At 37.7% G+C, this 13,406-nt stretch overlaps 2 protein-coding genes across 2 annotated transcripts; both read left to right on the top strand.

The window, feature by feature from the left end:
- The first annotated feature begins 6,372 nt into the window (after positions 1-6,372).
- On the top strand, positions 6,373-6,759 carry LOC126696208 (uncharacterized mitochondrial protein AtMg00310-like). Its single transcript, XM_050392982.1, has one exon. It carries the CDS (start codon positions 6,373-6,375, stop codon positions 6,757-6,759), a length of 387 nt encoding a protein of 128 aa, XP_050248939.1.
- Positions 6,760-12,249: 5,490 nt separating this feature from the next.
- On the top strand, positions 12,250-13,024 carry LOC126693968 (dirigent protein 22-like). Its single transcript, XM_050390012.1, has one exon. It carries the CDS (start codon positions 12,303-12,305, stop codon positions 12,837-12,839), a length of 537 nt encoding a protein of 178 aa, XP_050245969.1. The 5' UTR covers positions 12,250-12,302; the 3' UTR covers positions 12,840-13,024.
- The last annotated feature ends 382 nt before the right edge of the window (positions 13,025-13,406 follow it).

Raw genomic sequence — 13,406 nt, 5'->3', positions numbered from 1 at the left:
ATATCATGTGAACAATACGGAAAAGTAAATAACACAACAATAGGATAACCCAGGAAAACCAAACTGGTAAAAAACCTGAGGAGGATTTAACCTAGCTTTCCTCAAGGTAAAATAGATCCACTATGAAAGAATTGAAGTTTTACAATAAGACTTAGACCACTAACATCCTATTGTTACCTCATGTAGAAAAATTACTACCACGACCACTTGACAGCTCCGAGTCCACGGGCTACTTCTTTCCTTGATCCACATCAACCACAAGTACTCCCACTTGTATTTTCTTTAAGCTCTTGAAACAGCAACCGAAGAGATCACCAAGTTCTTGACATCAATCTTGATCTTGATAACCCTAAGTGTGTATGAAGGTAAACACCTCTAGATCTCACAGAAGATTCACACACACAGCATATCAACATCTAAAATGTGGCTAGGGTTTTTCCTTTTATACTTGAAACAAAACATAAAACCCTACACGTCATATGGGCTTGGGCTGAGTTGGAAATTCAGCAGAAAAAATAATCTACATGAGTTTCGATCGATCGAGTCTAATTTTCGATTGATTGAGCCTTGCAAAAATTGAATAGTAATTTCCTGCAATTACTCGATTCCAACTTTACACATAAACATACTTTGAGTGGCCTAAATCTAGATTTAATGTTTTGATCATGGTTGCCAACACATTACAAGTTGAAATTCTAATACATTTAGATCCTAAAGTCTTAGAATCTAACAATAACGATCAATCAAATCTGAAGAAAAAAAGACCCAAATCATCATGGTAGTGGCTTGTGTCCAGTGGCAGTTGTCACTGGACACATTGGATTGCGGATACATGTTCACTCTTGAACATGTGTCTGAAATCCATCATGTCCAATGACACTGGCCATTGGGAAGAAGTCGGATCCAATCATCACAACCAAATATCAATTGGAGATATGCTAATACAGTACCTATTTGACAACTTGTCTTATTATAAAGACCTATTGACTTAATAGTACAATCAGACACAAGTTCACATTGAGCAAATCTACCAGCTTTAATTTGACTAAGTGTCCGTTTAGATAGTTTGTTTTTTATCCACTTATTTTACTATTTAGTTTATTTTTGCTACTATTTATGATTCCACTGCATTTTTTTGGTACTATTTATGTGTAACTTTTACCTTTATTTACAATATTTTCAACAAAAAGTTTTCAATTTCAGTAAAATAAGCCGATCCTAAACAGACTTGAATATGATCAAACCTACCCATTTGAAACATAATTTATGCTCAAAATTAATCATGAAGTGAAAGTATTAATGTATCATTGGAGAATTTGTCATTGTTGCTGTCCTTATTGTTTTGGTCACCAAAGTAAAGTTAATACTGCAAAGGATTGATTGCAAAGGACCATCTCTTAGACCAAAGGCAAAGTTAATATTGGGAATTTTTGATGGTGTTTTCATGACCAGGACTTGTTTGGGAAGCAGACCATCATTAATTTAGTTCTCTTGTTGCTGGCAGGCTGGTGGTGTGTTTGTACTCTGTATAGTCTGTTTGTAGTGTAGTCCTTGTTTCTGACTTGGTTGGTGCTGCTTGCACCTTTTTTTGTTTGTTCTGTTTGGTGTGGATGGGAGTTGCGTGACTTGCCACTCTTTTAGCTTATTTGATTTTGTAAATTCCTTTTTGGCAAATGGGGCACTGCATAAGTGCTTGATGAAGTTGTACAAAAATAGGTCCTATTTGATAACAAAATAAAATAAATAAATAAAAAAGACATAAAACTGGTCTTTTTGGTTATTTTAATATTTTTTATTTTTACAAAGTTGACTCCACACTGAAAAATATAATATAAAATTGCAGAAAAAGACAAAATTATACAAAAAAAGTCAAAAGTTGTTGTTAACGGGCACTGTAAGGTGTCCGTTAACACAATCTTTTTCATTTCTTTTTGGTATTATTCAACTTTCAGCTTATTTGATTTTGTAGTTTATTTTTGGCATTATTTATAGGTTTTATTGCACTTTTTTGTACTATTTATAAGTTACATTATACGATTCAGTTAATTTTTATCCTTTTTTTTTTTTTTTTTTTTTTTTTTTTTTTACACTTTTAACATTTTTTTTTAATTTAAGCTAAATAAACAGTTTTCAAATTGACCAGAGGTAGCTTCTAACATTTGTAGCTACTTGAAATCTTAAGAAGATGATATAAAGTCTTATTAAACTACTTTGGATATTTACTACCAAGTTGATAAGGGCTTGAGATTACTGACTCTCCCTAGTAGGAGTTTTTGTCTCTCTCTCTCTCTCGTGTAAGGGAGTTTGTTGTCTCTCTCAAGTAGGAGTGTCTGCCTCCCATAGTTTCCGTGCGACTGTGGGTTTGAGTTGAGGGTCTTGGGAGCTTTCTTTGTGCATGTGGTCAGGTTACAATCCTTAGTTATGGATCAAGTCATCTTGGATGGGTTGCAGAATTCGCAGCTCACCAAAGAAGAGGAAGAAGGCATTCAAATATCAGCTTCTAGTAGAGCAGAGAGGCTGGAAGAGTGTCATCTCAGCTTGTTCGGAAAACTCTTATCTGATCGTCAACAAAATCTACGTGTGCTTAAGAGCACTCTATGATCGGTGTGGAAAATGGGATCAGATTTAAGGATCGTGGAAGTGGGGAATGATATCCTTCAATTCAAGTTCAATTCTAACTACCAAATGGAATAGGTTGAGAAGAATGGACCCTGGAATTTTGATAACAATCTGCTATTGCTATGCCGGTGGAGGAAGGGATTAACAGTCACGAATATTGTTTTCTCTCATTCGCCATTTTGGGTCCAAGTTTGGGGGATTCCATTTGAGCTCATGGTGGAAGAAACGGGTAGGGATATTGGGAACAGGATGGGCAAGTTTATTGAACTTGATAAAAGAGCTTGGCAGTATGAGTAGGCGAAGTACATAAGGATTAGAGTGGAGCTGCCATTGCATAAGCCTTTATAGAGGGGAGGTTATTTGGTGAATGGAGAAGGGGAGAAGGTGTGGGTCATGTTCAAATACGAAAGGCTCCCAACAGTGTGTTACAGGTGTGGAAGATTAGGCCATGATGACAAGCACTGTGAGGTTACGGAACCGGGGCAAGTGATGGAATATCAGTATGGCGAATGGATAAGAGCCAATGGAAGCTCTAAAGGAGGGCCGGAAAAGATGAAGCTGAGAAAGGAAGTGAACTGTCTATCAAGCAATGATGGGCGACGGTCTGTGGCACAATCAAAAGGGGCGGAGGAAGCCATGGTTGGAAGTGGAGAAGGAGGTAGAAGCGGTGTTGTGGGTCAGTTTACTGAAAAGCCAGATGAGAGGGGTGACGTGGGCAATGATGGACGGATAGCAAGTCAGGCAACTTGTCACTCTGGTGGATGGGACAACTCAGCGGTAAGTCCACCAAACGCTGAGATGTCTGAACTCACACGTGCTACCAGATAATTTTTGAATTTTGAAAATAATGGAGGTGAAGGTGACGCGCCAGGAACGGACCAATCAGTAATGGGTTGTCAAAGTGGGCGTATATTAGAGGAAATGGAAGTTACAAGCCCAGTCAAGCCCATCATGGACTTTTCAGAATATAAGGTAGATGGGTTTTTAGATTTGGGCCACAAGACTAAAGATTTGGGGCCTAAGACTATAGGGAGCTGGAAAAGGCTTGCAAGGGAGAATGGCCTAACTAAAGAAGAAGATGTAATGGGCTAGGAGAAAAGAAGTGGAATTAAAAGAATGAGAAAGTTAGAAGAATTAGAAGTAGAGGAGAATAGAAGGCTGAAGAGGAAGCAAGGGAAAAACACCAAGGAAACGGTGGTGATTGCCGTGCAGCACCGCTGAGAGCCATGATGGCCTTAAGCTGGAACTGCCGGGGGCTTGGGAACCCCTGGTCAGTTGGAATGCTGCACAGTCTTGTGCGGCGGTGGGATCCCGAAGTGGTTTTCTTATCAGAAACAAAAATGACGATTGCTGGAATGAAAAAGCTGAAGATGAAACTGGATTTTGTTAATGGTCTTTATGTTCAAAGGAAAGGGAGAGGAGGAGGCTTGGCAATGTACTGGAGGAAGGAAGTAAATTTGGAGATCAAGAGTTATTCAAGACTCCACATTGATGCAGTGGTAGTAGAAGAAGGGTCTGAGTTCAAATGGAGGCTGACTGGCTTTTATGGGCATCCAGAGACACATCGGAGGAAAGAATCTTAGAGGTATCTCGATACTCTTAATCTTCAATTTAATTTGCCTTGGTTATGTTTTGGCGATTTTAATGAGATTATATCAGTAGAAAAAAAAATTAAGGGGAGCTTCGAGACCCCAAAATCAGATGGAAGCATTCCGAAATATTATTCATAAGTGTGGTTTTAAAGATTTGGGTTTCTCGGGTTTTGAGTTTACATGGTGCAATCAACAGGAAGGAAGTGATAGAGTCTATTTGAGATTGGACAGGGCTCTTGCAACTCCAGAATGGATAGAGCACTTCACAAATGTAAGGGTCCAGCATTTAGAGGATACCACGTCTGACCATTGCCCCCTGTTACTTGCTGATTCTCATGCTCTTCATAAGCGTGGTAAGCGCAGATTTTTATTTGAGGCTATTTGGACAAGACGGGCTGATTGTAAGGAACTGGTTGAGGAGATTTGGAATGCTAACAATAATCTCCATGACCCGAGTGGTTTTAGTGCAGGGCTTAAAATGTGTGCGGACAACCTAGCCAAGTGGGGCAAAGCTGTGATTGGGCAGATTCCAAAAAAGATTCAGGAGAAGAAGGAAAAGCTAGGTGAGCTATTAAAAAATGATACTGCACTTCAACATGGAGTTGAAATTTATAAAGTGAGAAAAGAGATTAATCTCTTGTTGGATGATGAGGAGGTGTGGTGGCAGCAGAGGTCAAGAGTACAATGGCTAGGGGAAGGGGATCGCAACACTAAATATTTTCACCACTGTGCCTCAGAGCGGAGAAGGAAGAATACAATTGTGGGACTGTGGAATGATGAAGGTATTTGGTGTGATAGTAAGGAGGGGATAGTTAGAATAGTCACCAGTTATTTTGAAAATATTTATACCTCCATGAACCCGTCCTGGATGGAAGAGGTGACAAACCTAATTCAGGCAAAGGTGACCGAGGAGATGAATGAGGAACTTACTAAGGAGTTCACTATGGAGGAGGTCAAAGCAGCTCTTAAGCAAATGCATCCAACCAAAGTACCTGGGCCAGATGGTATGCCTGCTATCTTTTATCAGAAATATTGGGATATTGTTGGTTTTGATGTAACTAATATGGTATTAAATGTGCTTAATTCAAATGCCTCTTTATCTGATATTAATAATACCTATATTACATTAGTGCTGAAAGTTAAATTGCCCAATAAGATGAAGGATTTTCGACCAATCAGTCTCAGTAATGTAGCGTACAAATTGATCTCCAAAGTGTTTGTAAACCGTTTTAAGAAAGTGTTGCCTCAAATAATATCTAAGAATCAAAGCGCCTTCTTGTCAGAGAGATTAATTACAGATAATGTGCTTATTGCTTTTGAGTTAATGCACTATTTGGATCATAAGAAGAGTGGTAAGGATGGTTTTATAGCAGTCAAGCTTGACATGAGCAAGGCCTACGACAGGGTTGAATGGGATTTCATTGAGAGAGTAATGAGGAGGATGGGTTTTCATGAGAAATGGGTTGGGTGGGTGCTGAATTGTATTACAACAGTAACATATTCTGTATTGATTAATGGGGAAGCTCATGGTAGAATATCTCCGACTAGGGGACTTCGACAAGGTGACCCATTATCATCCTATCTATTTCTTCTATGTATGGAAGCTTTCTCTGCCCTTATCTCTGATGCAAGCAATAGAAATCTTCTCAGTGGAGTGTCCATTTGTAGGGGCTGCCCTAGAGTCATTCACCTATTCTTCGTAGATGACAGTCTGTTTTTTTGTAAGGCTAATAGAGAGGAGGTCAGCAAGTTTGTTGAAATTCTGGGGCGTTTTGAAGCTGCTTCGGGACAAAAAATCAACATGGATAAGTCTTCAGTGACCTTTAGCCATAATACTCTAGTTGAAACAAGAGAGGAGGTCCTGGAAGTTCTAGGGCCAATGCAATAGTTAAGGCAAGGGAAATATCTTGGTCTTCCATCAGTGATAGGCAAGTCAAAGAATCAAGTCTTTGCAGAAATAAAGGAGAAGGTTGGGAAAAAACTCTCCGATTGGAAAGAAAGAATGCTATCTGTGGGGGGAAAAGAAATTTTAATTAAAGCAGTCACACAGGCTATCCCTACATATACTATGAGTTGCTTCCAACTCCCTAAGGGTCTATGTGAGGACTTAGAAAGAATGGAGAGAAATTTCTGGTGGGGTCAGAGAGATCAAGAGGCTAAAATGGCTTGGGTCAGTTGGAGGAAAATGTGCAAGTCAAAGTCAGAAGGCGGAATGGGCTTTCGCAACCTGCAAGCCTTCAATCTAGCAATGCTAGCGAAGCAGGCATGGTGCATCCTAATCAACCCAAACTCATTGATTGCTAGGATTTACAAGGCCAAGTACTTACCCTATAGTGACATGTTGGGTGCAAAGCTTGGATGCAACCCCTCTTATGCTTGGAGAAGCATCTATAACAGCTTGGAGGTTATTAATAGGGGTATAAGATGGCGGGTTGGAAATGGTAAGATGATTCATATCTGGGAAGACAAGTGGCTACCTACTCCCATAACCTACAAGTTTTGCTCCCCCAACAAGATATTGGTGATTTCCCAATGGTGTCATCGCTAATTGATGAAGAAATGAGGCACTAGAAAGTGGACATGGTTAGGAGGTTTTTCCTTCCCTTTGAGGTTGACACCATCTTAAACGTCCCTCTCAGCTATAATTTGTCGGAAGATAGTATAATCTGGATGGGGAACAAACGAGGCATCTTTTCTGTCAAAAGTGCATATTATGTTGCTCTTCCAGTGGTGGAGAAGGCTGAGGAGGGTGAGAGCTCAAGTGGAGATAGTAGGACTCGCCTATGGAAGAAAGTGTGGCAACTCCGGCATCCGGCCAAGATTAGAATTTTTGCTTGGAAGGCTTGCTTGGATGGGCTGCCTACGAGGCTTAATCTTGCAAAGCGAGGTGTAAAGGTAGAGGCCAAATGTCCACTATGTGAGAAAGCAATGGAAAGTACCAATCATGCATTAATTTATTGTGCTAAGATATGGGAAGAGTGGTGGAATTGGCAAGATTGTCCAATAAATTTGTTGGCTGGGAACATGTGCCATGTGGATTTAGCCTTAAAAATCTTGGATGCTGGATCTCCCCTGGATCTTGAAACCTTCTTTGCCACTGTGTGGGCCATTTGATTTAATAGGAATCAAGCGGTTCATGAGACTAAATGCAGTCCCCATTCTCAGATATGGAATCTTGCAGTGCGTACTCAAGAGGACTACAAGAATGCCATACTGTATAATCACGTTAAGCAGCAGGCCCCAAATGTTGGTTGGGCGGCACCTCCTCCGGGAATTTATAAGATAAATGTAGATGGTGCCATGGCGGGTTTTGGGGGTTGGTCCACTGTGGGTGTGGTTATTCGAGATAGTAGAGGGATAGTTGTAGTTGCGGCCTGCAAAGTTTTGAATGGAAATTATGGTGCAGCTGTTACGGAAGCCTTTGCAGTGAATGAAGGAGTTCGGTTGGCCATGGAGTTAGAGCTTCAGCAAATCATTGTGGAATCTGATTCAGCTGGGGTGGTTGAGGCCTTTAATGAGAGCAACTGCAATGATTAGTTTGGGATGGTCATACAAGGATCTCTGGAGCTGTTTCGATCCTTTAGGAGTTGGAATGTGAGATATCTGAAAAGGGACTACAACAGAGCGGTGCATGAGCTTGCTCAGTTTGCTAAGGCTGCAGGTTCTTATCAGCAGTGGAAGGGAGTGGAGCCGCCTATGCTTCGGCATGTGTTGCTGTTAGATAGGGCCAAAAGTTGATTCTGTATTTGTTTGCTCCTTTCTTTCCTGTTGCTGTGTTCTGTTGTACTCCAATTTCAGGTTTATGAAATGCAAGTTCAGTTTCAAAAAAAAAAAAAAGTTGATAAGGGCTTGAGCTAACATATCTCATAAGTGACTCTCTATACTGTGGTACTAGCTCTTAACCCAAGTGCGGTTAGAATAATATTATAGTCACGCGCAAATAGAAACTCATAGTTAGCAGCCGTCCTCTCTTTATCATTTTCTTTACCATAAAAATTGCTTTGGGTACTTGAGGTATTTCGTCATTCGTTCTATCGTTTCGTGGAAAGTGGACATATGCCTGCTACTTATTTTGGATTGGTACAAAAGTGAATCAAGTGATTATGAAGCACACACGTTTTATGCAAGAAAACTCAAGTGCAGGCATCACTACTGACAGTACTGTAGTGTGTCTTGTTTGTTGGGCAACTTTTCTCCGTTACTCTCACACCACACACTTAAATCAACTGATATACATCTATCAAAAAAAAAGAAAAAGAAAAAAACTCTAGTGATAATGATACGCATGTAATTTGCAAATAATGCTGAGGTGAATAATTTAATCCTAGACATGTGAATTATAATAAGTTATAGGATGTTGGGTCCTAGGTATTCTTTGGAGTAATTTTTTTATTTTTGGTTCGGGATGAATTTTGGATTAAGCATGTTATATACAACTTCAACTAAGGACGTGCCACATAACGAATCGGGTTTCCCTGATTTGTCCCTACTTTTTTTTCCTTGATTTTATTCTATATTAATGTATATATTATAAAACAAAGTTTCTTTTCAAACTAGTTTAAAGATAAACTCTTCAAATTTCTCATATATCTTTATATTAAGGGTCTGTTTGGGATCCGCTTATTTTGCTGAAACTGAAATTTTTTTGCTAAAAGTATTGTAGATAAATGTAAAACTTAGCTCAAATAGTATAGTGAGACCCATGAATAGTATCAAAAAGTGCAGTGGACCCATAAATAATAGAAAAAATAAGCTAAATAGTAAAATAAGTTGAGTTTTTAAGCTGGAGCCAAAAACACACTAAGGGTCCGTTTGGATACAGTTGAAAATTGAAAATTGAAAACTGAAAATACTATAGCAAAATAATTTTTAAATGTGTGAATAATATTGTGGGACCCATTTTTAATGAAAAAGTTGCTGAAAAGTGAAGTTTGTGGGTCTCGTGAATAGTGCACGGGACCTACTAGTGTGCACTGTTCACACAGAAAAGTCAACCATTACGGATCAAAAAAAAAGAAAAGGGGGAAATGCAAACGCAAACGCAAAACGCGCTGCGTTTCAGCTATCCAAACCACACCTAAGTGTGTGTTTGGCAAAAATTAAAAAGCCAGCTTATTTTACTATTCAGCTTATTTTTGCTACTATTCATGGGCCATATTGCACTTTTTGGTACTATTCATGAGTTTCACTATACTATTTTAGTTAACTTTTACCTTTATCTACAGTATTTTCAGCAAAATAAGTGGATCCCAAATAGACCCTAAGTGTGAATTTAAAAAATCTAACTGTTAGATTACATGTTCTTATAATATCATTCATGCTTGCAAAATTTCAAGAAAATCAAAGATCAATTTCTATGTCACTAAACAAATGTTAAAATTTCAAGTTTTGTAATTTAAAATTGTGTGTAAAAATAAGTTTATTGATCAAATAGTAAATAATATCCGGTTTGAATGAAATTTGATATATATGTTAATAACATAAGAAACATGAAATTCAATTGTTGGATTTTCAAAATTCACACCTAAAAAAGAAGTATATAAGAAGTGTGAAGAGTTTCTCTCCAATAAACATTTTTCTTTATCATATCTTTAGCTTTGATTCATTGCATGACACATGGTTCTACAATAATTTTATCCTACAATAATTAACGTGTAACATTTTTTTTAAAATTATAATTCAATAGTTATTCTTTAAAAAGAAAAAAGAAAATTCAATAATTATAATAGAAGATGGAATATTTGAACTAGGGTTGTCCACAGATTGGGTTTGGGCTCAACTTGTATCTGACTAGACCAAATTAGGTGGACGGACTCTCAACCCACTGCTGACTGAGAGGATGATTGGTTCGGATGGGTTGGAACTTCAATGGGTGGCAAGCGGGTCGGTCGAGGTCGAGACTTGGAAAATAGAGAGAATTTGGCGAGAAAATGATGAAAAATCGGCCAAAATCCTTTGACATCAGGTCATTTTCGCCTAGATTTGGTGAAATCTCGTCGAATCTTTTCAAAAACATCCCAAAACTAGCAAAATTTACCAAATATCTCTGGAATATTTGTGGGTCGATCAGTTTGGGTTTCTTGGATTTTGGAGAAGGAGACCAACGTTTGACCAGTCAAAGTCAGGTTTTGGTGGAAGAAACCCGTCGCCAATTGCTGGAGAAGTTGGTTTGGTAGGCAATAGGTCGAGTTTGGTCGATGTAGGCGAGTGGGTTGGGTCCGGCGGGTGGTTGGACAACCCTAATTTAAACCAATACCGCAAAGCTTTTGTGCGTGCACACACATGTATATAAGCTATGGGCACAATATTTTCATAACAAAATATAAGTGACATGTTTTTAATGATAGGTAAAAAAAATGATATTAGTAATGAACTTAAATGAGAACCAGTAATAACTTTTTATTTAGGCTTCTCATATAGGGATACTAAAACAAATAACCAAAATACATTTCAAACATTCATTTATTAGGCAGTTGATATTAATACTAGGGATATTATAACTTTTGTTACACTAAGTTAACAAATTGATATGTTACAAATTATCAAAATACATTTCAAATATTCATTTATTAGACAGCTGATATTAATGCTAGGAATATTATAACTTTTGTTACACTGAACTAACAAACGATATGTTACCAATTATCAAAATTGTACATTTTTAGACCCCTTAAAACACAACCAGATTAACCTAGTTAATTAGCGAAGTGATTACTTAGTCAAATTATCAAATCTAAGTTAACACAAATATATTATATTATGGTAAAGTGTAGAAAATAAAGAACATAATAATATGATAACCTAGGAAAACCAAACCAGTAAAAAACCTAGGAAGGATTTAACCTAACTATCCTCAAGGTAAAACGAATCTACTATGAAAGAATTGAAGCTTACACAATAGTGACTTAGACCACTAACATTCTATTGCTACTTCGAGTAGGAAACTTACTATCACGACCACATGACAGCTCCGAGTCCAAGGACTACTTCTTTTTTGGATTCCCAACAAGTACAAGCACTCCTGCTTGTGTATCTTTAAGCTCTCGAATCTGCAACTGAATTGATCACCAAGCTCTCAACATCAATCTTCAGATTGAAAACCCTAAGTGCATGTGAAGGCAAATACCTCTAGATCTCACAAAAGATTCATACACACACACACACACACAGCATAAAGAGCAACCTCTAAACGTGGCTAGGGTTTTGCCTTTTATACTTAAGACAAAATATAAAACCCTACTCGTCAAAAGGGGTTGGGTTGAGTTGAAAAAATTCTGCATAAAAACAATCTGTAGGAGCTTCGATCGATTGAGTCTAATCTTTGATCGACGAGCCAAGCAGATTTACACAGTAAATCCTGCAGTACACTCGATTCCAACTTTACACTTAAATACACTTTGAGCAAGTCTAAAATAAGGCTAAACGTTTTGATCATGGTTTGCCAATATTACAAATTGAAGTTTTAATATATTTAAACCTAAAGTCTTAGAACTCAACAAAAATACATTTCAAATATTCATTTATTAGGTAGCTGAAGTCCATCAATTTCATATATTGCCAGCTTGTAAGCTTTAGTAAATTTTGCATACCTCTAAGATTTTCATATATATATATATATATATATATATATATAACTTGCTCTGACCTAATATGGCATGCAACACGTATGACAAATTCTAACTGAAATTTTTACCAAAAAAAAAAAAAAAAAAAAATTCTAACTGAAAATAATGATATTTGCCCAATGGACGATGGACATTTAAAGTTATTTATTTCAATCTACTAAAAATATAATGTTTAAGGCTATCTATTTTTTTGCTAGCAATGTTTATTGCTAACAATATAACAATAATAATATTGTTCGCAATAAATATTATTGCTAACGTTCAAAAAAAAAAAAAAGCAATGTTTATTGCTAACATGGTATGGGATACCAAATTCAATACAATTCAGTCAACCAGTTGTGGACTCTCTCTCTCTCTCTCTCTCGTTATAAATAGAACCCACTCCTTGCACCCATCAATCAGCACATCACACAAGCTAGTTCATTCACTCCTAAAAGCTTGCTTGCCAGCTTTAATTAGCTCAACAATGGAAACAAAAATTGTCAAATTGTCCTTAATGTTCCTCGTAGCTCTAGCCACATCCACAGAGGCCTCAAAGTACCAGTTCCAAAAGCCCAAAGAAACCGACATGGTGTTCTACATGCAAGACTGGGAGACAACCACCAACCCTACAGTCTTCCCAATTGCTGGCATCCCTAACAAGCGGTGGCAGGTCACTAGCTTCGGTACAGTCATGGCCATCGATGACAAGTTGACAGTGGCTATTGAAAGGAACTCTTCCCAGTTCGGGAGGGCTCATGGCATTTATGTGAACTCGGCATTGGACGGCGCTGACTTGCACCTGTTGATGTCATTTGTGTTCACCAACAAGCGGTACAATGGTAGCACCCTTGAAATACAAGGGTCTGACAGGTTTTACCAAAAGTATAGAGAGGTATCTGTGGTTTCAGGAACTGGAATATTCAGGTTGGCTCGTGGTTTTGCTACTCTAGAGACTGTTTATCTAGACATACCCAAATCCAACGCAATCATCAGGTGGAATGTCACCGTTTTTCACTACTAAGTTGTTCTAGTTGTCATAACAACTGGTTAGATCAAGTTTGCATTTATACCAAGTACCGAAAAAAGGCTTTTGATATGTGGTGTATTATAAGTGAGATTTGACAACATATATTTGTCATGTTTATGGTTATCTGTAACCATATTATAAAATGATTGTAATATTTTGCTTTGACGAGTGCGATGATGTTTTAGGAACTTTTGATTATTGTTAATTGTCACTCAAGTACTCTCCTTTACTGGTTTTGGAATGAGCTACCTACTTTCTCAATAGGCCTGTAGTAGAGAAGTTCTACGGCCTCGGAATAATAAAGGCGAAAATCACATTTTGGTCCCTATATTTTTAGATGATTTTCATTTTGGTCCCTAGATTTTATTTTTACTGCTTTTAGTCCCTATTTAGAAAAACGGCATCCATTTTAGTCTTTTCCGTCAGTGCCCTAACGGCAAAATCCTAGGTGCCAAATGGACGTATTAAAATAATAATAAAAATTTTTATTTTGGCATTAAAAAATGCCACGTCAGCATCTAAATAAAAAAAATTAAAAACAGAATTAAAAACATAAACAAG

Source organism: Quercus robur, chromosome 8 (genome assembly GCF_932294415.1).
Source record: "Quercus robur chromosome 8, dhQueRobu3.1, whole genome shotgun sequence".
NCBI classification, from domain to species: Eukaryota; Viridiplantae; Streptophyta; class Magnoliopsida; order Fagales; family Fagaceae; genus Quercus; species Quercus robur.
The sequence above is the reverse complement of the archived record's forward strand: the minus strand, read 5'-3'. Positions and strand labels throughout refer to the sequence as shown.

Excerpts from the sequence above, each read along its gene's own strand:
- LOC126696208 (XM_050392982.1), top strand. The coding sequence starts at position 6,373 with ATGGCTTGGGTCAGTTGGAGGAAAATGTGCAAGTCAAAGTCAGAAGGC.
- LOC126693968 (XM_050390012.1), top strand. The coding sequence starts at position 12,303 with ATGGAAACAAAAATTGTCAAATTGTCCTTAATGTTCCTCGTAGCTCTA.